General features: G+C 55.2%; 3 protein-coding genes across 4 annotated transcripts in view; 2 read left to right on the top strand and 1 right to left on the bottom strand.

Moving 5' to 3' along the window:
- Positions 1 to 341, bottom strand: part of POLE4 (DNA polymerase epsilon 4, accessory subunit) — a 2,861-nt gene extending 2,520 nt beyond the window's left edge. Inside the window, exon 1 of the mRNA XM_027669953.1 lies at positions 270 to 341. Within this exon, the coding sequence (XP_027525754.1) occupies positions 270 to 341 (72 nt within the window). The remainder of the gene's footprint in view (positions 1 to 269) is intronic.
- Positions 7 to 9,322, top strand: PRAM1 (PML-RARA regulated adaptor molecule 1). 2 transcript variants are annotated; one of them, XM_027669956.1, is made up of 10 exons: positions 7 to 1,241; positions 2,856 to 3,555; positions 5,521 to 5,593; positions 6,062 to 6,174; positions 6,475 to 6,529; positions 6,808 to 6,901; positions 7,155 to 7,317; positions 7,962 to 7,995; positions 8,556 to 8,590; positions 9,064 to 9,322. In XM_027669956.1, the coding sequence occupies exons 1-10, from the start codon at positions 1,239 to 1,241 to the stop codon at positions 9,066 to 9,068; spliced, it is 1,275 nt and encodes a 424-aa protein (XP_027525757.1). In that variant the 5' UTR covers positions 7 to 1,238; the 3' UTR covers positions 9,069 to 9,322. The 2 variants fall into 2 exon arrangements, with proteins under 2 accessions (XP_027525757.1, XP_027525758.1); XM_027669957.1 differs by lacking the exon at positions 2,856 to 3,555.
- A 585-nt stretch (positions 9,323 to 9,907) lies between these two features.
- LOC113960406 (excitatory amino acid transporter 5-like) lies at positions 9,908 to 25,179 on the top strand. The gene is made up of 11 exons (XM_027669960.1): positions 9,908 to 10,308; positions 12,246 to 12,325; positions 15,037 to 15,249; positions 15,927 to 15,969; positions 16,722 to 16,944; positions 19,830 to 19,929; positions 20,144 to 20,377; positions 21,911 to 22,105; positions 22,754 to 22,888; positions 24,628 to 24,727; positions 24,834 to 25,179. The coding sequence occupies exons 1-11, from the start codon at positions 10,132 to 10,134 to the stop codon at positions 24,969 to 24,971; spliced, it is 1,638 nt and encodes a 545-aa protein (XP_027525761.1). The 5' UTR covers positions 9,908 to 10,131; the 3' UTR covers positions 24,972 to 25,179.
- The last annotated feature ends 1,816 nt before the right edge of the window (positions 25,180 to 26,995 follow it).

The following is a 26,995-nucleotide window of genomic DNA, read 5'->3' as shown; positions in this document are numbered from 1 at the left end:
GCTCCCCTCACCCCCAAACGCGGCCCCTGAGCTCCTCTCACCCCCAAGCACGGCCCCTCATTCTCCTGCTCACCCCGTCCCCCAGCACAGCCCCTGTGCTCTCGTCACCCCCAAACACGGCCCCTGAGCTCCCCCATCTCTGTCCTCCCCCAAAACAGCTTTCAGGGCCTCCCCACCACCCCTCGTCCCCAAACGCAGATCTTGGGCCTCCGTGTCCCCCCAGACAGGGCTGTGCTGTCCCTGTGGGGCAGGTGGGGATGGGGACCCACCTCTCTGAGGAGGTGGCTGTCACCACTGTCTGCCTGCCCTGTGCCCCCGTGTCGGCTCCCTGTAGGTCCCATGTGGGACCTCCTGACAACCCCTTTCCATCCCACCTCCAGCTGGTGGGATCAAACCCTCCAGTGCCTGCCTTGGGCGCCCACCACCCTCCACAGAACCCCCAGGACCACCACCCTTGGCCAACAGGTGCTCATTCCCGCCTTCTCCATGTCCACAACCTCTGTCTTATCCTTAAATTTGCAGCAGGAGCCACTGCAGGCACTGCTGATGGGACACCTTCCCAAAGGACTGGAGGGACACGCCACCCTGGAGCAGGGAAGTCAGCATCCACCAGCCAGCCCGAGCAGCCCTGCCCAGGGCTTGACCTCTCAGACCATTCCTGCCTCTGAGGCAACAAACAGTTGACATCAGGATGTTTCAACACAGCAATGGCCCAATTCAGAACTGCTCTGTGCAGACCTTCCCCTGCCTTCCCGGAGGAGTTTGTGTGGGGCTGTTTTGCTGTGTGACCCCCCACAAATCACTTCCACCCTCTGCAGGTCCCCTGTGGCTCTGAGACCTGACCTGCAGAGGGTTCACATCGGCCACTATCAGATGAGGACATTGCCCACCCTCCCAGGCCCATCCCTCACATCCTGCAGTCAGTTCCCAAAACCCAGGCTCTCCTCTGGATGAGACTTTTCTGGGCAGCAGGGCTGGGTGGGCTGCGAGCTTCCAACAGCAGCAGAGCCAAGCTCGTGGTCCTCCAAGAGCTGCTCCTCCTCCTCTCTCTCCTCCCCCGGTGCTGTCTCACCATCAGGCTACAGCGACTTCCTGGCATTGCACACAGGTCCTCACCAACCGTTAGGAAAGAGCTTCTGGTTTCAGGGCAGGGGGACCTCGGAGAGGCTCATCCTGGAATACCTTGGGTGGTCTTTAGCAAGGAGGTGAGCACACGGGAAAACATCCACTGATGGAAAATGGTAAGAACCAGACTTGGGCTATGCTGGACATGGGGAGGGGACACTGGGAGTGGAGCTGTGTCTCCTGGTTGGGAAGGCTTTGGGGATGTCCTTGTGAGGGACAGAATCCATCTGAGACCCTCATTCCTCCTGGAAGGCAAAGTCCCCCTGTATGTCTGAGCTGATTGGAGCTTCAAAGGTCTCTGACCTGTTCCTGGGCTCAGTGGGAGTTTTGCTGGATGAAGTTGGGATGGATATAAACATCTGTGAAAAGAGGAGGCTACACTCCCACTGAGTCCAGGAGAGCTCCACCCGCACCAAAATACATTGGAAAACCTGGAATTCATCACGGTCACAGTGGTGCTGTATCCCACAGGTACACCTGAGAGCTCTGGGCAAGTCCCAGTTCATGGAACAGCCCCAAAATTGATGGTTACAAACCACTGAGTCATTCAAGTGCCAAAAATCCCAGCAGCGTGTTTGGGAATGTAGAAAAAGTGGCTTTTTTTCACTAGTTTGGGTGAAAGCCCCACTGCCTGGTGTGCAGGAAACAGCACATTCACTCTGCTTCACCACAGGCTATGCCAAATGCTGCATGTGAGGGTTTACCAGGGAAATTGGGGCATCTGCCTGGAGAACTTGTGTTTATGTAGTTATACATATACATTTGATCAGTTATGTCTAAAAACACTGCACCAGCTTCTCTCCATATCAGCCCTTCCCTTGTGAAAGAAAAAATTACGCAAGTACAAACCCAAACTGAAATCCCAGAAGAAGAAGAACTTCAAAATCAAAGCCTACAGCTCCAGCAGAGCAGCAGCTCTGGTGCAAAGAAACACTGTGGTCTGGGGACATCAGGGTGGGAGAAAGATAGGGAGGGTAAGGTGATCCCTCCCCTTCCACAAGGTCCATCTGAGAAGCTTAGGAAAAAATGTAGCCCCATCCTGTAGCTTTGTGCCATAGCTCCAACCTGGCACACTTCTTCCAAGAGCCATCCAGCCTCCTCCTGGCAGCCTTTCTGTGAAGGCTCTAGAAAAAGGTGAATTTTGGTCACTGAGGCCACTGAGGAAGCTGAGGGCACCTCTGTGCTGGAGCTGATATGTCCTGGTTTGTGTGTACACGGTGTGAGCTGCACAGGAAACACACAGCTCAGAAAAGTAGGCCAGCTCTGCTGCCTCTTGGCCTTGTTTTTTGCATGCAGGCTTTGGTGGGATGAGTCTCAGCAGCAGCACCCCGAGTTTTCCTGCAGGGAGGGATCCAACAGCTCTATGTGGTCTCCTTCTCTCTGTGGTTCTTCATGGCAACCAGGACCAGGGCAAGGCAGGTTGCTCCCATCTGAGCCCTGGGCAATCTCTGGGTCTCAGATTCTGCCCTCAGGGACTTTGTTACTAGCAGGGTGTAATCCCTGACCCAGTCCCTCTGGTTTGATGGTCCCTGGTAGTGGACAAAGGGTGGATCACACCAGCAGCCTGGTGTTGTTTTCTCAGACATATTCCAGGACCTTTTTGAGCAAAGACCTTGTTTCATGGAGAAGGCTTAGTGTGAGGCCGTGCTGAAGGGATACCACATTCCCCAGGGGGAATTTTGACTCTTTTTCCGCCATGGTGTTTTAACTGGAATTCTTTTTCTTAGCAGTCACAGATGCATCTGGAGGGGAGAGATGCTGTGGTGAGGCACCTGAGGGCAAAGTTCCAAGGGACCAGGAAAGACCCTCCTGAAGTGGGGGCCTGGCCAGAGAGTCACCCTGCAGCACCCCATGGACCAGAGCCAGGACAGACCCTTGCAATGGGCTCCAAGGGCAAGCCTCCTCCAGAACCCCCCCGGACCAGGAGAGTGGACTACAGCAGGGCCTCTCCGTGCCACAGCACAGGTCAGAGTGTGGCACAGCATTCCCCTCCTCATCTCGCCCACGAGGCCCTGGCATGGATGGCACGACAGAAGAAGGGGATGGCTCGAGACACCAACTTCCACCCAGCGCCTGCAAAGCCAGGAGGAGGAGGAGATGTGTTGAACAAGGAGGTGGGAGCCGGCCCCGATCCTCCCCAGAGGAAGCCAGCCCAGCAGACACGGCCACTTGCCAAAGACAAGGGTGTTCCAGCAGTTCCTGCCAAAGGCACGGCGGTTGCAGCCCCCCTGGTCGCTGCAGGAAGCCCCCACCACACAGGACTCCCAGCTCTGCCCCGGAGGAAGCCTTTGCCACCCATGAGGGTGCTGGGGGTGAAGCCAGCCAAGCCCTGGCACCCTCCTGTCATGGATTTGGCAAAGGTCAGAGCAGCTGCACGTCCTGGGACACCTGTCCATCCTGCCACGGTGCCACCAAGGAGTGCTCAGCTGGGTATGGCCAGACACCTAGAAGTCCCTCAGGGAAGGATGCTGCTTGTTCAGGAAGGGAAATGTCCCCACTTAGAGCCTGGAGCTCCTGGGGGATGGAAATACTGTGGGAGCTGATGGAGAAGTGAGGGCTGGTAATACCAAAGGGGCTTTTATAGGCAATAGTATGTGGAAAGGAATGGGAGAGAAGGAGAGCAGGCGAGGAAACAAATTGCCCTGTCCCTGGCTGGCCACAGGTATCAGGCCTTGGAGTGTTTGTAGGGAGTAAAGTTGGAGTAAGTAACACAAGACATGCTGACAAACTGGAGTAAGCCCCTTGCAGGGCACTAAGATGGTTGGGGGCTGGAGAACATGGGGAAAGAAAGGCTGAGTGAGACCCAGGCTTGTTCATCTGGGAGGAGAGAGAGGAAGGGGAGATCTCACTGACCACAGCAACCTAATGGGGGGAGAAGTGGGACCAGACTCTTCCCAAGAGGTGCCTGGGAGCAGGCCTGGAGGTGGTGGGCACAAGCAGTAGGGGAAATTCCAGTCAGGCACGAGGAGAAGACTCTTTCCTGTGAGCATGGTGCAGCCCTGATGCAGGCACCAGGAAGACAGGCATCTCCATCCTTGGAGACAGTCAATTTTCACCTGGATGAGGCCCTGAACAACCTGCTCTAGCTCCGAGGCCAGACCTGCTCTGAGCAGAGGTTGGATGAGAGTCTCCAGGGGTCCATTCCCAGCAGTCCATCCTTGTGTGGCTGTTAGAGCAGACAAGCCTGACCAGTGGGAAGCAGAGCTGGTCCGTCCCATGAACAAGAAGCACTTACACACCAAGTTTAACACCCAGTGTGTGTGTCTGCCCCTTTGGCCTCGAGGCAGAGGCTCTCTGCTGCCTGTGGGATGCAGGGCTTGGTGCCTCTGGGTGAGGTGGTTCTCCATTCAGCATCAGCCCTGGATGCTCCACAGTGGCCTTCTAGTTCCAGGCCACTGCAGTGGTTTCTCACAGCTGCTGCTCTGCTAATCCACACTTCGGGCGATGAAACCTGTTTCAAATCCCATTTCTTGCTCAACTTCTCTAACCATGAGAGTAGAGCCTCCTTATTTCCTTATGAGAACTGAAAAATCGAGCTGGTTTGTGTTACTATTAAAAGGTGTCATCAGGGCTGGCTGTGCTGTTGTGCTGGGAGATGCTCACCCATATGACCAGCCCTGGTAGAGGAGGGAGCAATCTGCTCTCGCTGTGTCCTACAAACCAGCAATTTTTCAAGTATTTATTTGTCTCATGGGTACTGAGGCAAGTTTGAACATCTAGAATTACATCCTGCTCTGATTTGGTTATTGTTGTTAGTTTTTTGGGCAATCTTACGATTTTTGGGGCCTAGCATTTGACTGTCCATTACTTGGTAAAATAACCCAGCAGAGCTGTGATGTTGTACTTGGGTCTTCATGCCAGTTGTTGGTTGGTCTGGTTGACCAGGCTGGTGACAAGGTTGATGATAAAAACAGTGAAATGTTAGCAGGCATGTGGGCATGCTGGCAGTCCTGAAGTGTACAGCAGCATGTTGTGGCTGCTGATGCTTCTGAGTACATGGAGATATCCAGGGCTTGCCCTAACACTGGTACAGAACTGGAATTAAGGGGTTTCACGACATTCAAGATACCTGTTTTGGCCTCTTCATCTTCCCCTTGCATCATTTGTTCAGGGAAAAAGTAACATTAGGGACATAAGAATGGGAAAATACATATTCAAGGTCCCCACTGAGCTCCCCAGTGAGCTGTGCCCCCGTGTGCTGCACAAAAGTCCCCAGATGAGCTATGGAGTAAAAACTCCTTGCTTGATCCAGATGTGCAGTTTTATCTCCCCTCCTCCCTCTCTCTGCACTAAATCCAGTCCAGGGTGGCTCTGACCTCAGAGTAGGTGATAGAGCTGAGGAGAAAATATGAGATAACCCCTCACTGCTGCCTCCTGTTGTGCTGTGTCCCACAGGTCACCTGAGACCAGGCTGTGCCGCGCCAGGGCCGGCGCGGTTCCCTCTGCAGGGTGCTCCGAGTGGAGCGGGGTAAGGACAGACACAGCTCTGTTATTCCTGGGGGCTTCGAGGCTGTGCCGACCCAGTGGGAAGGGCACAAGAGGGGACAGCGAGGGGCTCCGGGGGTTTTCCTGCCTGCTGCTGGAGCCCAGCGTGTGCGAAGCGCTGCCGCCCCTCGGGGGCTGCGTTACCGCACTGCTGTGGCTGCTGCCATCGCACCCCCTGCCCGTCCCCTCCACTGCTGTGGCTGCTGCCATCGCACCCCCTGCCCGTCCCCTCCACTGCTGTGGCTGCTGCCATCGCACCCCCTGCCCGTCCCCTCCGCGGCCCTGCTGTGCTGCGTTGTGAGGAGCTGCTGTCCCAGGGCACAGAGCTGCTGTCCCGCTCTGCCCCGCAGCCAGGGCCAGCCCACGGGCAGCCCACCTGCCTGTTGCCCACCCTCCTCCTGGCAGCCTCGATTCTGCCCTCGGCCCCCAACCCCGCTCTGCCTTGCCACAGGGATGAAGATGAGATATACGATGACGTTGAGTCTCTTGGGCCGCCCAGGAGAAACCCAGGCGTGCTGCTGCCTCCTGTGTCCCGGCCGCCAGCAAATCCCCGCCCTAGAGGAGGTGGGTACGGGAGGGGCTGGGGTGCTGTTTGGGGTGAGAGCTGCAGCTCCCAGAGCCTTGAGGCCCCGAAGGTCCACAGGCAGCAGCAGAGCCCGTGCTGAGCCCACTGCTGCCACGCACAGGAGGGAGATGGGTTTCTCTGCTGCTTGTAAATGGGCACGGGAAACCCTGATCCCACCACGCTCAGGGTTTGGTCCCAGGAGGAGAAAGCTCTTGCTGCTCTTTGTATCTTGTCTTGGCAGGTGTTTACACCTCACAGCAGCCTCATGGCAGCACCTCTCCTGGGGTTTGGTTTTACAGGTGGAGATGCTGGCCGAGCCTCTCACAGGGTTACCTCGCTGGCAGCTGCACAGAGGTAATGGGGTTTTTCCTTTTCTAAAGGTCCCAAAATGGTCAGGTCTCCGTGGTGCTCTGACAAGGCTGGTGCTTTAATGGTTTCTGCTGTGCTTGAAGTAGGAAAGCCCATGAAAAGCACAAGCTGCAGGCTGTGCACCCAGTCCAAGAGCCCCCAGCAGCCCCAGAGCTGGTGCAGGGAAATGCAATGGGGCAGCAGCCGGGGGGGGGGCAGAAGGGGATGAGAGGGATCAGAGCGTGGGGTCACCCGAACCTTCCTGTGACTCTCAACGACTGCAGAGAAGCCCAGGTCTCCCAGAAGACAAAGACCATGACACTCAAGGAATGCAAGAAGGAAGAGAAGGCAGACAGGGAGTTTCAGAAGAAATTCAAGGTGAGCAGCAGCGAGTGATCCCTTATCCCTCTAAGCTCCTTCTCCCCTCCTGGGAAGGGTTCAATGCAACGGCAGAGAGGAGCTGTGCTCTGCAGGGACCAGCCAATACCCAGTTCCCACCTGCCCTGTTCCCCCCGATCAGACCAGTCCCACAGACCGTTTGATTAGAGAGGCATCTGCTTTGTCCGAGCAGGGAGGGCAGTGAGACCTGCCTGACTCAGTTCCCTTAAGGGCACTGCTGTTTGTGTTTCAGTTCGAAGGCAGCATCAACGTCCTGACTCGGATGATGGTCGACCCTGCAGCGACAGAGAAGAGGGGCGGGGGAAGGAATCTGCCGCTGCGACGAGGAGAGATCCTTGATGTCATTCAGTTTACCAACCAGGAGCAAATCCTCTGCCGGAACAGCCAGAGGAGGTGTAAGTCTGGAGGAGGATGAGGGTTTGCCCGCAGGGGGGAGCACAGCAATTTTAGGAACAAGTTTCTTCGCACGCACACGCCCCGCCAGACCGCAGGAGAGACATCCTCCTGCCGTTAGACAGACCTGGCAGGTACCCTGGGCCTCAAAGGTTCCCACTTCTCTCCGCACAAACGTCCTGCCCTTCCTCCATTTCTGCCGTGAGCGGGGCTTGTCCTCTCTCCCCCTTCTAAAAGCCTTTCCAGTCCCCGGAGCCTCTCGGCCACCAGCCTGGCACACCAGGCTTTGCCATGGGCACAGTCTCCACAAGCTGTGTCTGCACCGAGGGACGCACAGGTGAAATGGGCTGTAGATCCTCCAGGCAGAGAGACGGGGATCAGGCTCTTCCCTGCAAGCTGCCACCCAGCCCGGCAGGCTCCTCCCTGACACTGCCCCGAGCAGGTTCCTCCCACGGGTCCAGCTCAGCTTCCCAGAGCCGGCTCTGCCTTGTCCCAACTCTCCCTGGGGACATGTTCACCTCTCCCTGGGGACACGAGGTGTTGCTAAACCCTGCAAGTCCTGGGCAGGGGCAGGGGCTGGTGTGAGTCCCCGCTGATGCCGCAGCTCCCAGCACAACCTGGCATGTTTTTCCTTGCTCTATTGCAGATGGCTACGTGCCCCGGGCCGTGATGCTGCACCTGTGAGTACCCTTCCCCGACCCCTTCCTCCCCCCACCGTGAGCTCAACTGCTCAGTGAGTGCCTGGCACCAAACCATTCCTGACAACTCAAAACCATCCAGCCCAGGCAGTGACCATAAACCCAACACGGGCTGCTTACCCTGGGGTGGAAACTGCCATTGCTGGTGTCAGGAGAGGTTCTGGCACTGGGGCACATTGAGCACTCCCCAAGATGTGGTCCCTCATGTGGGACATGCCCAGAGGCTGCTCAGAGGCTGCTGGTGGCAGCACAAAGGTGCTGCCCCTCTCCATGGCCGGGTCTGCAGCTCCCAGTAGCCTGGAACAAGGCCACTGTCCATGAGAGGGGGCAGAGTCATGTTAACCCCACACTGGAGGGTCCAAGCTCTGTGGGGAGAGCTGGGAGGGAGCAAAGGGGACTGCAGGAGGACACCAGAGCCCACAGACAAGTCAGGAGAGATGGGACAGATACAGCAGCAGGGGCTGGCCCTTGCCTCAGGGTCAGGAGGTGATGGGGACAAGGGAGACCAGCCTGCCCTCAGCACCCTGTCTTTCTCCTTGCAGGGACACTGACATCTATGATGACGTTGAGATTTATGGTAGGTGCAGAGGGAGCTGCTGCCCTACCCCTCCACCAGGTGCTGCCTGGCACAGACCAGCAGCAGAGACCCCACACCAGCACCAGGGCCTCCCCTCCTGACCCCTTGCTGTTTTGCCACCTTCCCTCTCTCCCCTCCCTCTTTGTGATTCCTCTTCCTGGGATATCCTTTACTTGCCCTCAGTTCCCCAAAGGTCTTCACGTTCCGCTATTCCCAATTATTTGGACTTCCCTGCACCCTTTCCCATCTCAGCTTTCTCCCTCCACTTGCTGTCAGCCTCAGAGCCCCTTCGATGTCCTTTGAGGTGTCCCTGATCCCCCAGACAGCTGGGACACCCCTTTCCCAAGCAGTTGCTCACCCCCAACATGCAGGCTCCAGCCCCCAGCTCGCAGTTGGCTCTGAAATTGGAGCTGAATGGAGGCAACTGTGTTTCAGCTCTGCTGATGAGCAAACACTTGATCTACTTCTGGCAGGCTGAGTGATCCACCCTAAGGCCAAAGGCGTGAGACAGCACCACAGAGACCTCCCCAGGGGCCGACACATGCCCAGCACCAGACAGCACACTCCTGATGGGAAAGGAGCTCTGCTTCCTCTGAGACAGCTGCAAATCCACCGTGACCCTGCCAGAGCAGCCGCTCAGCACGTGGGGCTGCACAGGTCCTGTCCACGGGGCAGGGGCCAGAGATCCTCAAGTCACAACTTCACTGTGGCTTTGCTTTGTCTGTGTAAAATATGGCAATGGTTCAAGAAGGCTTTGTGGCCTTGTTTTTGGCTGGGGGTTAAAGTCAGGGCCAGAAAGGTTTTAATATCTCCCCATTCCCAGAGGATCCTCAGTCTTGGACCCACCCACCCCATTCTTCTGCACCACGCTCCAGCTCCAGTAACACTCCTGGCCTGAGCCAGAGACAAACTGGACACAGAAATACTCTAAAACGTTGTGGATTATTGACCAGGCACCCCAGCAGCACCTCGTGGCCTCGGGGCAGCTTCCCTGCAGAGCTGGTGGGGAAGTTGGTTCTGTTGGGGTGGATATTCCTGCGGGAACATTCAGCACCATCCGTTGGTGTCTTGGGCTGCTGTCTGTGCAGATGCCACGAGAAAGCCCTGCCCTCACAAAGCCCTCCCACATGGGGGTAGGATGGGGGTGCACTCACAGCCAGTGGGAGCACAAATCTGGTGCCAGACCCAGATCCGGTGGCAAGACCCAGATCCCTTTGGATCAGAAACCGTGAGGGGAAGGGAGTGCTGGGTCTGAATCCCTGCTCTCAGTCTGCACACCGGCCCCCAACCCAGGGGCTGGAGGGTTAAACTGGGAGGGTTCGGCACCGCAGGGGCGGGATGCCAAGCCCAGATTAACCAGTTGAAGACGTCACTTTCCATTATGGGAAAGGCTCCCAAATATCCCTGAAGCTTTTGGTTCTGGGGATTAGCCACCAGCACACTCAGCTCCCAGCACAGAGCAGGGGTCCATCGGTGCCCGTGGCCATGAGCGGGGCTGGGAGCTGCTCCGAGGGGCATCGTCTGGGTGGCTGAGCACAACCATGTGGGAGTGTGTCAGGAGAGCTGTGCTGCACTCCCTGTCCACGGTCCTCCTGCGCCTCTGGAAGTGGCTGCGGGCTTTCTGGTACAAAAATGGCCTCTTGACCCTCTCGATGCTGTCGGTTGCCACCGGGTGCCTCCTGGGGTTCCTGCTGCGGACGCTGGAGCTGACGGACCTGGTAAGCCTGACCAGGGTGGGGATGGGAGTGAGGGACATGGAGTGGCCGGGGGGGCAACCAGCCCTGGTGCCAGTAAGGGTCCCAGATGGGCACAGCCCCAAAAGCAAAGGCTCCTGTCCAAGAAAACGCCTCAGGGCAGGTTTCTGCACGTGGGTTTGCTTTTGTTTGTTGGTTTTTTTTGACCAAGAAGATGTCAACAAATGCCAAAGCTGCAGGACAAATCCTGCCTTCCTCCAATGGGAGTGGGGGGCTCTGGGATGGAGCCCATGGGACTGCAAGAGCCTCCAGGTGGGTTGGGGAGGGGAAAGTGGGGAATGGCTGCTTGGCTGCAAGGTGCTCAGTGACAGGCTCCCCCCCAACACCTCCAGCAGCAACGGGGTCCCAGGGATGAGCTGCTCCCCTGACCCTGCCCAGCTGGGCAGATGCTCAATCCAAGCATGTTTCTGGTCTCTGGAGAAGACCCAGCAAATAAATAAGGGCAGGTGGGGAGCCTGGGGGGGATCTTCCGGGGGTCCTTCCACTGAGGACCCTTGGAAACAAACACATTGGAGAAAATGCCCCTAAAAGGCACGTTCACCCAGCGCTTTCCAGGAGGATCATGCTGTGAAACAGCCCCGGATCCCACGGCTGCACTGGCACTGGGCAGCTGGGCTGGGCTCAGCCCTGATCCTGGGCAGGCTGGGGAGCCCAGGAGGGGGAATGCTGCTCCAGGCAGAGCTTGGCCGCTGCTGGAACATCCCTGTGTTGCCCACTTGGATTTAGCAAAGTCTTGTCATTTCAATTAGGCCCCTCAGCATCAGCGCAGTGGGGATGATCTCGTTACTTAATTGAAGCCGGGTGTAATCTCCCTCATCCCAGTGCACAGGCCCGTGAGGCTGGCACAGCCTCGGGGCTCCAGGCCCTCACCCTGCCATGCACTGAGTTCATCCATCCTCTGCCCCAGCCACTGCTCCCCATTAGAGACTTTTTTCCCAAAACCTGCACCACAGAGGAGGGGCCAGTCCCTGCTTTCCTCCCCACAGTGGGAAATGTTATGAAGTTGAAAGACCTGGTGACAAAGAGGTGCTGTTCCAATCTGCTGGCACCCCTTGCATGTGTCTGGGCCCATTAGAGCTCCCCAGGGACATCAGCCACGTCCAGACCCCAGTGGGACAGCACAGGGACAGCACAGGGACAGCACAGGGACAGCACAGGGATGGCAGTGGGGAGCAGTTGTTTGACCAGCTGCCTTGGCACACCTCAAAGCCTTACTTTGGAGTAACCAAAAGTACCTGCTTGGCTTGGGGCCATCTCAGATCCATCCCTGACACCTCTACAGTGGCACAGTGAAAGATGGGGGGCAGGGAGGGAGGGAGGATGCATGGATGGAAGGATGGTGGGTGGAGGTAGGGATAGAGGGATGCAGGAGGGAAAGAAGTCATTGATTTAATGGAGGAAGGGATAAATGGATGGATGGATGGGTGGATGGAGGGTGGGTAGAGGTAGGGATGGAGGGATGCTGGCCAGGTGGCTGCTGGTCCCACAGACCCTCACTCTCCCCTTGGTCATGGCTGTGCTATCTGGAATTTGGGGGTCTCTCTCCAGACAGCCCTTCCCCATGTCCATGTGAGGGATGTAGGGGATGTGAAGAGAGGCCACAGCACAGAAACCTCCCTTGTTGCACCGAGGCTGCCCCATGAGTGAGCTGAACACCCAGGCTCTCCCTGAGCTTGCCTTTGCCACCTGCAGCCACAGGGTATTCCCATCTTTGGCTGCTCCTGACAGCTCTGGGGCACTTTGCAGATGCTCCCTGGTAACAAGTGCAACAACATTCAGGAGGAGCCAGCTCAGAGCTGGGCCCAGTTTGGAAAAAGGCAAATTTATCAAGTTTGAGCCCTTAACCCACAATCATCGCCCACTCAGTGCTCACCTGACACACGGCTCTGCTCTGTGTGCAGGAGAAGCAGTATTTTTCCTTTCCTGGAGAGCTTCTCATGAGGATGCTGAAGATGCTGATCCTGCCCTTGATCACCTCCAGGTAAAACATCACCTCCTACTCTAAAGCACCATCTTCCCATTGCATTGAGGAGATGGCCCCCTGACCCCCCATTGAGGAGATCACCCCAAAACTGCCTGGGGTGAGAATAACCCTGGCCCCAAGCAGCTGGCAGCCAAGCAGCATCCCCTGGCTTGGTGTACATCAAACCCCACAATTTCCCAGCAGGTCTGGAACAAATCCTCACCTGGATTTGGTAGGCACCTGCACCCAGGTCAGACACCTGCACTGGCTGGGGTGTTTCCCTTTTTTTGGGCAGCTGGTGATGCTGGGACCCTCCGTGGGCAGTTGTGAGGGGTGGCTGTTTAACCTCGAAGCAGATTCCCTTATTTAGAGGGATTTGAGAAAGTTCAAGTAGAAACAAAAAGCATCCCTCAGTGCTCTGTCTGTGTTTGCAAACCCCCATTTTATGGGCCCATACAGACCTAGAAATAAGAAACAGAGCCAGCAGTCACACTCAGCTCTAAGCAAGGTCCTGGAAAGCTCATATGGATGAACATACTGTAAACAATTTCTGGCACATGCTCATTAGACATACCCAACCCATAACTCCTCATTCCCTCGAGGATGTGTCGTTCCTCTGTTGTTTGTCAGAGTTTGCTTGTTGCCCCATTTGCCTCTGGTTTATTTTTGGGAGCAGTGTGGTCTCTATCCTGGCCCCACTTGGCCTGCTGAGCATCATCCCTCCTCTGAGGCACTTGAGGGTTTCCCCGTGCTCTCAGCCCTCCCTGCAGCTCAGTGATTTGGCTCATCCCCTCTGACCACTCTCCTGCTGCAGGCACAGGGGCTGCACAGGGCTCCCTGGAGTTTTCATGCATGTTGGATTGAACCAGGAATTTTTCTTATTTAATTACTGAATGCTGGTGAAGTGGCATCTTCCATCTACACACCATCCCAGGGGGAACTGGGAGCTCCCCAAGCCTCAAGTCAGAATCACCCACCTCAGCATTGCTTTTGTGGCCTCTCAAGCTTCCAAAGCCCCTTTCCTCCTGGACATGTGGCTGCTGGAGGGGATCTGTGGGCTGGCCACTACCTCAGCCACCCCATCCCATGTGTCCCCAAGGTTGGCATTTACCCTCACAGCCCCTCCTCTCTGTCATGTCCTGCCTGAGGGTCGTTGGGCCAGTGCTGGACTCCACCAGCAGCTTAGCTGGGATCTGCAGGGCTTGGTGTGGGTCTGCACACACATGGGGCACCTGCAGCCCCCAAACACCCACATTCCATAGAATCCCAGAATCTCCTGAGTGGGAAGGGATCCACAAGGATCATCCAGTCCAATTCCTGGCCCTGCACAGACATTCTAACAATCCCACCCTGTCCCTCACAGCGTTGTCCAAACGCTCCTGGAGCTCTGGCAGCCTTGGGGCCGTGCCCACTGCCCTGGGGAGCCTGGGCAGTGCCCCAGCACCCTCTGGGGGAAGAACCTTTCCCTGAGATCCATCCCAAACCCCTGGCACAGCTCCAGCCCTTCCCTGGCTCCTGTCCCTGGTCCCAGAGCAGAGCTCAGTCCCTGCCCCTCTGCCTCCCCTGGGCAGGAGCTGCAGCCCCCGAGGAGTCTCCCCTCAGTCTCCTCTGCTCCAGCTGAACCAGCCGAGTGCCCTCAGCTGCTCCTCAGACCCTTCCCCTCCAGACCCTTCCCCAGCTCCATGTCCCTCCTTTGGACACTCTTCAACAGCTTCAGATCCCTCTGACACTGTGGCCCCCAAACAGCCCCCAGGACTCGAGGTGAGGCCGCCCCAGGTCAGAGCAGGGTGGGACAATCCCCTCCCTGGCCCGGCCGGCGATGCTGGGCCTGATACCCCCCAGGACAGGGTGGCCCTTTGGGCTGCCAGGACACTCTGCTGACTCAGATCCAACTGGCCACTGACCAGGACCCCCAGGGCCCTTCCCCCGGTGCTGTTCCCCAACCCCTCCTTCCCCAGTCTGTCCCTGCATCCAGGGCTGCCCCATCCCAGGGGCAGGATCTGGCATTTGCCTTTGTTAAACACCTCACAGCTGGGGATTGCCCAGCCCTCACATTTGTCAAGATGTGACAAATGTCCTTGAGGGAGTCAGCAACTCCTCCCAACTTGGTGTCCTCAGCAAATCCACTGAGGACCTTCCAGTCCTGTAACCAAGTTGCCCCCATCACCGGCACTGCTCTCCCTGCTGGGGCAGCCAGTAATGCCCTCTCTATTTTTAGCCATTTTGCTAAGAAGTAGCTTATGGGTTACTTCTTAGGAAAGCTTACGTGTGCATGAAATCTGAACCAGCACCTCTCTCCTGGGGGTGAGTCCCCACCAGGATTTTATGAACTTTGCTGGTACATTCCTTTGCTGTTCAGTCACACACAGCAGTGGCACAGGACGCTCGAGATTTAGGGTTACAGTATCTTACCAAAAAAGAACAACATCAGTTATTCACCTCAAAATACACTAGGAATACAAACTTCTTAACCCTTGGAGACAACAGAAAACATGGCCAGACCTTGAAAAGAGGTGTCTCCTGCCCTTCACAGCTGGGTTGCCACAAGCCCATCCTGGGTGTGAGACCCTGTGGGCACTGGCACATGAACGTGCAAGAGCTCAGTGATGCACTTAGGCATTTAGAAAATATCTGTGGAAACCACTTCTGCCTTGGATATTTTGTCCATCAGACACATCCTGTGCAGCTCTGGCAGCAGACACTGACTGACCACCACGTTTTTGCTGCAGCCTCATGTCCGGTTTGGCCACCATGGACTCCAAGGCCTGTGGGAAGATGGGGGTGATCACCATCACCTACTACCTTTGGACAACCTTCATGGCAGTGACTGTGGGGATCATCCTCGTGGTCAGCATCCACCCTGGGGCAGCTGCCCAGAAGGACAATAACACTGTGGGGAAGGTGGTGCTGAGCTCCGCTGACGCGCTGCTGGATTTGATCAGGTACGTCCCAGGATTTCAGCAGGGGCCAAGTTTATGATGATGAGATCTTCCCAGAAGGCTCCAAGTTCCCAGGAGACATTGAGATCTCCAGGGTAACAGGAGAACTGCTGGCCAGATGCTGGTACCTCTGAGCCCAGCAATTTACCCCACCACACGTCCTTCTGACCACTGTCACTGCCACTGCTCTCCCAAAGCCACCAGCAAACAGGGGAAGGAGCAGAGAACAGACACATTAACACTCCCTCAAGGCTCAGGGGTTCTCCCCTGTAATTCCAGCAGGGAGATGCCAAGCCCAGAGCTGACCCAGGGCTGTCTTTAAGCAGTGGGTGGGGATACCTGGGGAGGGGGTGAAGCACCGACCCAGGGGCTGGGGAAGAATCTCCATTCCTGGAGGCATTCCATGGACTGGACCAGGCTCTGAGCATTCTGCTCCAGCTCAGAGGCTTCTGCTACAGATGGCAGATGTCTGTCCCAGGCTCTGGCTTTCCATGAGTCCCACTTATGAGTGGTTCTCAGTCCTGCTCTGTGTTGACCTTCCAGCCTCTCTTTCCCCTCAGCCTGCTGGTGTTGGCTGTAATGTCCTCCTCCAGGTCTCCCTGCCCACCAGAGTTGCTTCCCAGTGTGCTCCCTGTGCTCTCACAACACACTTTAACCTCCGTGTTGTTGCTCTCTTGCAGAAACATGTTTCCTTCTAACCTGGTTGAAGCTTCATTCCAGCAGGTGAGTTCACCTGGCCCTTCTGTGGGCACCTGGGATGGTGCTCAGTTCCACATGGGGCTGCCTCTTTCCCCACCCACAGCCCAGACATGAGCCCCTTCTCCCTTCCCCTTCCCTTCCTTTCCCCCTTTTTCCTTCCCTTCCCCTCCCCTCTGCCTCCCCCCCCCTTGCTCACCCCAAGGAGGGCACCTGAAGGCAGGAGGGTGCTGGGGGAACACAGGCTCACAGGGCCCCCCCTGCCTGCCCTCTACCTGAGAGGGTCGTGTACAGAAAAAGCAGCTCCCCAGTCCCGGGGGAAGGGGCAGCAGAGGGGCAGGCAGGAGGCACGGGGGAGGTTGGGGGGGGCAAAGGGGACAGGATGAGGAGGGGCCAGGTAGGGTGGAGGGAGCGGGAAAACAAGCAAACTCATGGCATTGGGAAAGCATCAGTAAAGCCCCCAGGTAGAGGGATGGGGGGACCTCTCCCTGGGGACCACAGTGCTCCCTCAGTGCTGTGCTGGGATCCCACAGGGGTCTGCAGGGACCCGACTCACACCACCACGTCTGCCCAGCAGCCTTGGCCAACAGTGGCTGGGCTCTGCAGGGAGCAGCCACAGCTCCTCTTGCCTCTTGCTCCTTATTTCCACCAGCCTTTTACTGCCCGGAAAACAAACTCTGAACCTCTGTGACCACCAGGGCTGCAGTGTCTCCGTGTTCAGAGCAGGATGGAGCTCATGCCAGCAGCACACCACCCTCACTCCTTTGCTTCTGTTCCAGTATCGAACCGTTCTTGTCCCGGTGGTGAAGTCTCCCGGCTCTCCAAAGGTCCCAGGGAAACCTGTCAACTTTATTTACTTCGCACCCGACGACCAAAACCCCGAAATCCATCGGCCCGTGTTCCTCGAGCTGACGCCGTCCCCCGAGATGACCTACAGGACCCTGGCTGGGACCAGCAACGAGATGAACGTCCTGGGGATCGTCATCTTCTCAGCAACAATAGGTACCTGCTCCTGCAGAGCGGGGCTGCAGCCACCGCGCTCACCCTGAGGGAGAGCTGTGGGATGAGGTTCTTTAACTGCTCCAGTCCCTGGGAACTGGGCCCGGCACTGAGCCTGTACCAAGACCTCCATCAGTCCTGCCCATGGTGGAGCTCACTGAAGCTGCAGGCACTGGGAAGGCTCTTTTCTCCCCAGATTTCCCATATGAGCTTCCACAGCCCACACACACGTCCTGGGGGTTTCCAAACCGTAACATAGGCTGGGGAGTCCTTTTCTGGAATGAAGTGAGGTGTAATTTTGCAGAGGCTGCCTGGGACACAGCTCATCCCAATGATCCAAACCCTTCATGCTGAGGGTTCAGCCTCCTGAGCAGGCAGGATGTGACAGTGGGGTCAGACTTGTGCTGTCACAAATATATTTTACAACAGGAGTTTCTGAAGGAGGTAGGGAAGCATTCTGCATTGAGCAGCCTGCAATCCTGTGTGGACAAGGTGCTCGGCAGCAATTTTGAGAAGGAAGATGGACCAGAGGTTGTGGAGAGACACATGCAAGAGAGAAGGAGGTTTGAAGGGGAGAAAGTCACTGCAAGGAGGAACTTGGAGCTGGCTCAAAGTGACACCGGGTACAAGGCTGAGCAAGAAAGGAGGGAGGGACCAGGAGGAAAAAGAGTAGGAGGCAGTGAGATAAGGATGGGGGCAGGATTATGTGTAGATTAAGAGGTGAGGGCAAGGAGCTTGAACTTTGTGTATAAGGAACCCAAAAGCCAATTAGAGGATTTGAGGGGAGGAGGCAGCGCAGCCAGCACAGCACTGGAGAGCACTGACTGCAGTCAGAGCCACGGAGAGGGGCCAGTTCTAAAGGCCATGACACAGAGGGAGCCCCGAGGGGATGGCCTCGGTGAGACTGGGCAGAGCCAGATCCCTGCAGACTTTGCCTCTGGCAAACTCCTGTCCCAGCAACCAACACCTCCTGCAGACCCTGGACACTCAGGGAAAGTGCTGAGCTCTTGCCTGCAGGACACGTGCCCTCCTACAGCCCTGTCAAACCTGCAAGAAGCTGCTTTTCTCTTCTGGCGTGGGAGTGGGATCAGCCTGAGTTAGGAGGCAGCAGGAGATCACTTGAGCCAGCCCCCACCAGCTGCACTCCCCATGTTCTGCCCAGGATGGATTAGAGCTCCACGAAGCCACAGACCGGCAGAGCATCACCTGCACTGGGCAGGGGTACCTCAATAAAGGATTCATATACCCACAGGAGGCTTTCCCTGCAAGGAAAGGCCTGGCAGAAAACAGGAGAGGAACAGGGAAGGCACCACAGCCCCAAGCACTTGGCTTGTTCAGTAGGAACAGCTTGGGAAACAGGATCACCTCCTCCGTGCAAGGTGGGGAGGCCAAGTGGGAACTGGCTGAGGCCTCAGCAAAGGGTATTTGTGTGCAATGGCAAAATTAGGCAGTTTGTGTGTCTGAGAGCAAAGCACCCACAGAGCACCTGCTGGGTACCAGAGTGACTTTGCTGTGGATGGTGACCCCACAAAGCTACCCCAGCTCTGACAGTCCCTCCACTGTCACTGAGAGCCTCAGTCCTTTTGAAATCCAGAAAAGAGCAGAGATTTCAAGCTCCTTGCAGGAAGCTGTCTCTTTGCTAGGGACATGTCTCCCAGATCAGCTCTGTAGGACCTGAAGAGCAACGACTTTCTTCCAAAGCAGCTTTTGTGGCCATCAAATATCAGATGAATACCCACAGAGCTGAGATTTAAACGTGTCAAGCCTTGTCTCATTTCTGAAAGTCCTGGCAAAGGTGACTCCACCTCATCTCTCTTCTGAGCAAGGCAGGAGATCCCACCACCCATCAAGAGCCTCTGAGGACTGAGGAGGGATGAGTGGGACAAGATCCTGTCTATATTCTTCTTTTCCAAGCTAAAGCAGATGCCTGTACAGTGCTTCAAAATTAATTTTAGCCAACACAAGGAGGACGTGCTCTGGGCTGGAAACAATATGGAAAAATGCTCAAAGCCTCCTTTTTCCTTTGCTCAGTGGGTTCCTGGGAAAGCTCCCAGCCAGTGAAAGCAATGGGATTTAATACTGGCAGGCCGAACAGCACCATTACCCCTCCTAACCATTCCTGTATTTCTGCTCTAGTACTCCTTCAACAGAAAATCAGGCTGGATTACGTTAATGCAACAACATCAAAAGGAAAAAAACAGACTTAAGAGAGGAGGCTTAATGGCTGTATCCAAGCAACTCAGTCGGATCCTTCCTGACGTATCACTGTACAGCCACATGTGTTGTCACCACCAGGGAACAGCCTGTGAGCCACCAGCAGGGCCGTGGGTGAGGAACAGCCCTGCCCAGGGGGGAACTGAGAGCAGCTGCTGCCCACGGGACCAGAAACCTGAGCACTGCTGGAGTGATCCGAGTGCCCTGAGCAAGGGCAGGGCTGCAGCACAGCACCACATCCTCAGCTACAGGGAACCCCACCAGGCTTTGTCCTGTAAAAAAAATCCATTTCTGCTTCCGGAGCTCATTATTCTTGTATTACCAAACAGCAATCCAGCCATCCACCTAATCCAGCTAATCCGCAGTTTATCCACCTCGGGAAGTGACTCCTCCAGCGCTGAGCAGCACTGAAGTTTATCTGTTTTCTGTGCAAGGAACAGTCCAAATCCTGGCTTTGGGTCTGGCTTTGGGGTTTTGTGAGAGAAGGCAGATGCTTGTGTTTGCTTGGAGCAGGGAACGGCCGTGACTCGCGAGAGCACGTGGCAACCTGTGCTGAGCGTCAGCTTGCCCAGTGCCCCCCGTTCTGTGGCCACCAGAGCCTCCAGACACCCGGCCCGACACGTGCTGCTCCTTTGCTGCTCCTGAGTAACGTAACCCACTGTGTTTGGTTGCAGGACTTCTCCTGGGAAAAATGGGCGAGCGAGGAGCCCCCCTGGTTAACGTGTGCCAGTGCCTGAACGAAGCAGTTATGAAAATTGTCTCGATGGCCGTTTGGTAAATCTGGTTTCCGTTGATTTCAGTTTATTTTCTTTCCTGCTGTCTGTTGGCACTGCCAGTCATACCTCTGCCTGTATCTGTTGTGAGCACTGGATTTGTTTTCGTGCAGCTGTACCACACGGTACCAAACACTGCAGTGCCTGTCTTGCAGTGCTTCAGGCACTGCTGCACCCTCATAAATTATTTTTTTTTTTATTCTTATTCTTTGCAGGTACTTCCCCTTTGGCATTGTGTTTCTCATTGCTGGAAAGATCCTGGAGATGGAAGATCCATCGGTTATAGGACAGAAGCTGGGACTGTATGTCATTACAGTAGTGTCAGGGCTTGCCGTGCACGGACTCATCATTTTACCTCTGCTTTTTGTGCTCATAACTAAGAAAAACCCCTTTGCTTTCATTCAGGGGATCCTGCAAGCCTTGCTGATCGCCTTAGCTACATCCTCCAGGTAGGAAAACGTGGCTGAAACCTGCCAATGCTGCTGAGCAGTAATCTGGTTTAGCAAGGGAGGTGTGGCTGTGTATGGCCAGGTGAGCTGTACAGGAGGACAGGTGTAACTTAAAGGAAAACTATGCTCCAGCACTATTTGAAATGCAAATGCTCCTGGTTTTCAGGGGAAGCAGATTTTTGGCCCTGCTCTGGCCTCAGTGTATCTGGAGATCAGGGCAGCTCACGGTGCTCTTCCATTCACCCTCTCTGGGGTTTTCCCAGACCAATCCAGCAATGTTTCTGTGTGTGTGTGTGTGTGTGTGTGTGCTTCTTTTAAATGCTGCAGTTTTCTTTCCATGAATTCAAACTAGAACTGCTGTAGGTGCTTTATAAAAACACATGGGGTTATGATCCTGGGGTTTAACTGAAAACATCAAAAGCTCTTCTGAACGCTCTTCTGACAATCTAAAATGAACTCTCTATGTCCCAACTTCCTCCACAGAAAAAATGTTGTCTACTTTGAAAAGATTTTATAATTTTACATTATATTCATCTGTTGTATTTTCATTGAAAAACATTCTTTATAACAATGAAGAAACTTTGCACTACAAACTACCAGCCTTTCTGGATGACACACAAGTTCAAACATTTTCCTAGAAAACATCTGACCAGGCAAAGTGGCAAAGGGTTTTTCTGGAATCCCTGTTGCTTTGTCACATGATCTCAATAAAGCCACCTAGACAGTGACTCCCTTCCAAGCCCCCACTGCTGCAGGTGCTTCTGACCTGCCCTCCTCCTGAACTGCATCTCCAGCTCTGTCTCCATCAGGCTTCCTCCTCCCTCTGCTCTGCAGCCAGCTAAGTGAGCTGGAGAGATGGCACACAGGGATGGAGGGAACATCCTGCTCCTTGTCCCAGCCCCATGGTCTGTGCCTGGGGGCCACTCTGCTGTGCTCTGCATCCAGCTCCTTTCCCAAAAGCAGTCCCGTCCTCCCAGAGTCTGTCCCATCAGCTTCTCTTCTGTGGTCTCCTTTCTTCCACTTGTTCTTTTTCCTCCGCGTCCTCATCCCAGCTCCCGTGGGACAGCTCAGGTCCTCCTGCTAGAAAGAAACAAGAGAGAGTTCAGGGGGTGCAGGAGCCAAGACAGCTGCCCCTCGTGCCCACGGCACAGAGGAGACAGACGAGGACCACGGGGGTCAGGCTGGAGCCTGGCATGGCCAGTGCTGTCCCACACTGTCCCACGCTCCAGGAGGTGCTGCAGGATTAATGTGGGGAGCAGGGATGCACAACAGAGCTGCAGCCATGGCACAGAGCTGGTCAGAGTGGCACCTTCAGCCACTGAAACGACATTCTGACATTTTCTCTCGCAGCCTGCAGCTCACTGAGCTAATGATGTCCCTTCCTCAGGTGGTACGAGCTGAAGAGGCTCTCAGGGCTGCAGCCGTTTGTGTTACGGTGCCGCCTCACCACACCCTGTCCCACCACACCCACTCCTGCTCCTAACGCTCAGCGCAGGCAGCAGAGGCAATCACTGACCATTTCTTGTCCTGCAGCTCAGCCACCCTGCCCATCACCCTCAAGTGTCTCCTGGAGAACAACGGCATCGACAGGCGCGTGGCGCGGTTCGTGCTCCCCGTCGGTGCCACCATCAACATGGACGGCACCGCCCTCTACGAGGCCGTGGCTGCCATCTTCATTGCCCAGGTCAACGAGTATGAACTGGACCTGGGACAAATTATAACCATAAGGTAAAGGTTTCTTTGCAGCAGCCGAATTATTTCTCTCTATTCCCATTTGCGGACATTAGGACGACCTCTCACACGCTTCTCCCGTTCGCAGAGGTCTTGTTAATGCACAGAGTGAACTTTTCTGGGAAGCTGAGGAGCAGGGAAAGGGGCAGCGTGTCACAGGCCCTGCATCATGTGCCAGGGAATGCTGGGCTGGGCTCTGCACCCAGAATCTGCTGCAGGTCAAGGACTGTGCCTGTAGGGGAGAGCCCAGCTGTACAGACAGCACGGCTGGAGCAGGTCAGCACTGCAGGACCTGAGCACAGGAGGGTTTCTGCAGGTGCCATTTACTCCCCTTCAGGAATGGGGTATCTGCATTCCATAAGCAGGGAATAAAGCACCTAAACAGATAATAATGAAGTACAGTTGCAAATATTTAGCAGTTTTAAGCAGGGGCTCCCTCCCCTGAAGGCAGAGGGGAGCTGTGCAAGCACAGAGCCAGGACACCAGCTACCAGCCCCTGCTGTGCACAGGCAGGGGGGTTCGAGATGGCAGCCAAGAGCAGGAAGGTGGAGGGAGCCAGATCCAACCCAACCCTTCCAGAGAGGAATAACTCACTTTTCCATGCAAACGTGCTCGTGTGAACTGTGCAGCCCCTTCTCGTTGCAGCATCACGGCCTCGGCCGCCAGCATCGGCGCCGCCGGGATCCCGCAGTCCGGGCTCGTCACCATGGTCATCGTGCTCACCTCGGTGGGGCTCCCGACTGAGGACATCACCCTCATCATCGCCGTCGACTGGGCTCTGTAAGTGCTCTCCTTAAGACCTGCTACGGGTTCCAAGTTCCTGGTTATGTATCTTCCTCTTGATGGATGAAACCAGATTGATCTCGAGACAGAAACTGGATTACACTTGTCACAAACAGAACACACACCTTGTGAAATCACAGAATCATGGAATGAACTGGGTTGGAAAAGACCTCTGAGATCATCAAGTCCAACCCTTGATCCAACCCTGCTGTGCTTCCCAGACCATGACACTGATGCCACATCCAGTCTCACCTTAAACACCTCCAGGGACAGTGACTCCACTCCCTCCCTGGGCAGCCCATTCCAGTGTCTGATCACTCCCTCTGTAAAGAATTTATTCCTAATATCCAGCCTAAACCTCCCCTGGCACAGCTGAAGACCTTCTTGTCCTACTGCTGGTTCCTGGGAGAAGAGCCCGACCCCCACCTGGCTCCCCCCTCCTGTCAGGGAGTTGTAGAGAGTCAGGAGGTCTCCCCTGAGCCTCGTCTCTCTCCAGGTTGAACAGCCCCAGCTCCCTCAGCCTCTTCTGATAGGATTTGTGCTCCAGTCCCTTCCCCAGCCTCGTTGCTCTCCTCTGGACCTGCTCCAGCCCCTCCATGTCCTTCCTGAACTGAGGGCCCAGAGCTGGACACAGCACTCCAGGGGTGGCCTCACCAGCACTGAGTCCAGGGCAAGAATCACTTCCCTGCTCCTGCTGCCACACTCTTCCTGAGCCCAGCTAGGATCCATTGGCCCTCTTGGCCACCTGGGCACACTCTGGCTCCTGTTCAGCTCCCTGTCCATCCCCACTCCCAGCTCCCTTCCTGCCTGGCTGCTCTCCAGCCACTTTGTCCCCAGCCCGTGGGGCTGCAGGGGGTTGTTGTGGCCAAAGGGCAGGACCCGGCCCTTGGCCTTGTTAAACCTCATCCCCTTGGAATCAGCCCAACTCTCCAGCTTGTCCAGGTCCCTCTGCAGAGCCCTCCTGCCTTCCAGCAGATCAACACTTCCCCCCCAGCTTGGTGTCATCTGCAAATTTGCTGATGGTGCACTCAGTCCCCTCATCCAAATCATCAATAAGGACATTAAACAGAACTGGGCCCAACACTGATCCCTGGGGGATACCACCAGTGACCAACCACCAACTGGATGCAGCACTGCTTAAAATGTCCCATTTTAAAGTACTAAGATAAAAGCAAAGCAAATCATTAGGTGAGAAACCACACCAAGCTGATGTGTGGGTGGCTGGTTTGTACTTCACAGCCCCCCTGGGCAGAGAGGGAACAGTGCCTTTCTTTCACTTAAGGAAAGGGTAACACAACACCAGTTCAGCCTTTCAGCATCTCAGGGTACCCACCACTATCACCTGTGATCTACTCATGTGAGAGGTGCCTGGGTAAACGAGACAAGTGCTGTGGTTGGATCTACAGGATTTTCTCCCTGAGAGGCATTTCAAGGAGGCAGCTCACCCCCACACTGAGCACAGACAGTGCCAATGCCCCAGTCTGGGAGGTGGCACAGGCAGGTCCCTGCACTGAACACCTGCCAGGGTGACACAGTCACAGCACGGGGCTCACAGAGACATCACAGGGACTGTTTTCTCTCTGTATCCGCAAAACCATCACAGCCCTTGTCTCACCTTGCCATTAGCAACAGCAGTGGGACACCTGGGATGGGGGCTGAAATGTTCCAAAGCCACCAGCACCCCGGGCACGTTGGCTGTGGCCACCCCCTGCCCCCTGACTCTGTCTCTCCCCCAGGGACCGGCTGCGGACGATGACCAACGTCCTCGGGGACGCTCTGGCCGCCGGGATCATCGCACACGTCTGCGAGAAAGACTTTGCCCCAAAGCTCCCCCCGGTACGTCCAGCGTGGCTGGGAGGGCAGGGGAACTCGGGACAGGGCAGCACAGACACAGGGCACGGGCTCCCTCCAGAAATTAAAACTGTGCTTTCTCTTTTTGCAGCAAAAGCCAGTGAACAACATAGACAAGCTTCCCTCCACAGAGACCTCACACCCGCATCCCAAAGGCAATGTGATTGAAATGATTGAAGAAACCCTGGTGGACCCGACAGGAGTTCACTACAGCATCTGCCAGGTGTAGCTGACAGCATTCCTGCTCCCAGGAATGGCATCTTGGTGCTAAACACTGACATTGTGAGTGTCATATATGGATGCTCTGCAAGATAAAGGCCTTACTTGGCACAAAAAGTGGGAAAATCCTCTCTATCCTTCGAAGACTCTGGGACTCTCTGGCAGGCACCCAAGGGGCAGGGAGCCAGATCCTCCCTGCGCCTGAGGACACAGCTGGCAGCTCGCTAGCCTGTCTGAAACGGATGGGTTTGAAGGTTTAATAACTCCCATTTTCCCAGGTCAGCTGTTTTTGAAGGTTAGGGAGGTGACCAGGTGTTAGTCCAGACTGGATTTGGTAAGAATGCAGCAGGGATGGGACACAACTCTGACCCCTCTAGGCCAGCAGCTCCTTCCCTGCAGGTCAGGCTGTGCTCCAGAAGCTTTTGTTTTCCTTATTATAGAGATTATTTTTTTAAATCATTGCTTTTTATTTTATTACTGTGTTCTTCTCTAAAAACTAAGATTAAGTGAATTTCTGTCTAGAGCTGAAAATCCAGGTTGGATGTAACTGGATTTCCCAGCTGTCAGGTTACACACAGCATGGCTGAGCTGCTCCACTCTCAGCCGGAACAGTGGGATCCACTGGCTGCAGGGATGGAAGGACCAGCTGTAAGCTGTTCCTGTAGCTGTTTTATTCCAGTGAACTAACTCACTGGGCCCAATTGCAGTCGTGTTGATTTTCCCAGCTAAGGATCTGTCCCTAAGCTCAAATTCCAATTACAGCCTTAAAATCTAGGCTTCCCAGGGCAGCCTTCTCCACAAAAGCCTTTTATACCAATGATTCATGTAACTGAATTAATTTCTCTCTCAAAACGCCATTTCATCCCTTTTCTCCCTCTTGGTCTTTCCTGCCACAGCATTAGGACTTGTAACACAGCTCAGACCCCCCCTCACATCACTGAACTGTTCTCCAATTGTACACAGAGAAAACACTTTCTGTGCAGGATTCTTTCATGCTGGAGTCAGAGGTTGTAAAATATTTTCTAATTTAGAAGAAATATTCATTCCAGTTTTGCCAAATGAAAAGCAGAAGTAATTAAATATCATAAACCAGCTTTTGCACAAGAACTAGTCATCTTCGATTAACATCCAAAAGCCTTCCAAGAACCAGAATCCTGGGCAAGGTAAGCTTGAGGCACTGCTGTTAACTTTGGCCTTTCTCACCCTTTCCTCCTTGGTGAGGTTATTTATACCTTTTTAAACAATACAGCCCAACTCCTCCTCAACAGGAGCAGCCACATCACTTGCAAACCAAAATAATCACATTTCAAATCAAGCTCTGCAGCTTCCCCAGTCATCCCTCCCTCCCTCCTTTTCCATCTGTAATCACCTGGATGCATCACACACTGGTTCAGCTCCAGTGGCTCTGAAGGGTTTTGTGGCTGTTCTTTTACACCTGGAGAGAGCTCAGGCACCCCAAAACCCCTGGGGAGATGCTGGTGAACCCTGGGGAGGCTCCAGGCAGCTCCAGCTCCAGGACAGAGCACCACATCTGTCTGCACCAGCTGCCCACATCCCCCCCAGACACAGCTGGACAAACACTCCCAAAGCACCTGCTCCAAGGCAGTAATTTAAAACAGGCAAAGATTAAAAAGATGATTTATAAGACCTTCCTGTTGCAGGCACTTGTGCCTGGGAGTGCTCACGTCCCTTGCTGGCTGCTCCAGGTGAGCCCAAGCCAACCAGCACAGGTACCTGCACAGGCAGCCAAGATGAGCCCCACTCTCACCTCCATTCCCCCTCATTAACGAGCTCTGGACATTACAGCACACAATTAACCCTGCAATAAAAGGCAGGACTGAATGTCCATGGCAGAGGTCCTTGGCTGAGTGCTGGGGCTGCAGGATGAGCCTCTGGCAGTCCCGTGACAGGGCTCTCTGCCCTCCAGCACACCCAGCTTTTCCCTCACCCTCAGAGGCTGCAATCCTACTAAAACAACTTAAACAGCACATCCCCAAGCCCACTGCAATAAAGAACAAACTACTACTAAAAAAC

This window comes from Corapipo altera, unplaced genomic scaffold (assembly GCF_003945725.1).
Source record: "Corapipo altera isolate COAL_440 unplaced genomic scaffold, ASM394572v1 186, whole genome shotgun sequence".
Classification (NCBI taxonomy): domain Eukaryota; kingdom Metazoa; phylum Chordata; class Aves; order Passeriformes; family Pipridae; genus Corapipo; species Corapipo altera.
This window is presented reverse-complemented; position numbering and strand designations above follow the sequence as displayed.

Coding starts and splice junctions, on each gene's coding strand:
- LOC113960406 (XM_027669960.1), top strand. CDS start 10,132: ATGTGGGAGTGTGTCAGGAGAGCTGTGCTGCACTCCCTGTCCACGGTC. Junction 15,250..15,926: donor GCGCTGCTGGATTTGATCAG/GTACGTCCCAGG, acceptor GCTCTCTTGCAG/AAACATGTTTCCTTCTAACC. Junction 24,728..24,833: donor TTGCCCCAAAGCTCCCCCCG/GTACGTCCAGCG, acceptor CTCTTTTTGCAG/CAAAAGCCAGTGAACAACAT.
- PRAM1 (XM_027669956.1), top strand. Junction 5,594..6,061: donor GGTGCTCCGAGTGGAGCGGG/GTAAGGACAGAC, acceptor GCCTTGCCACAG/GGATGAAGATGAGATATACG. Junction 6,902..7,154: donor AGTTTCAGAAGAAATTCAAG/GTGAGCAGCAGC, acceptor TTTGTGTTTCAG/TTCGAAGGCAGCATCAACGT.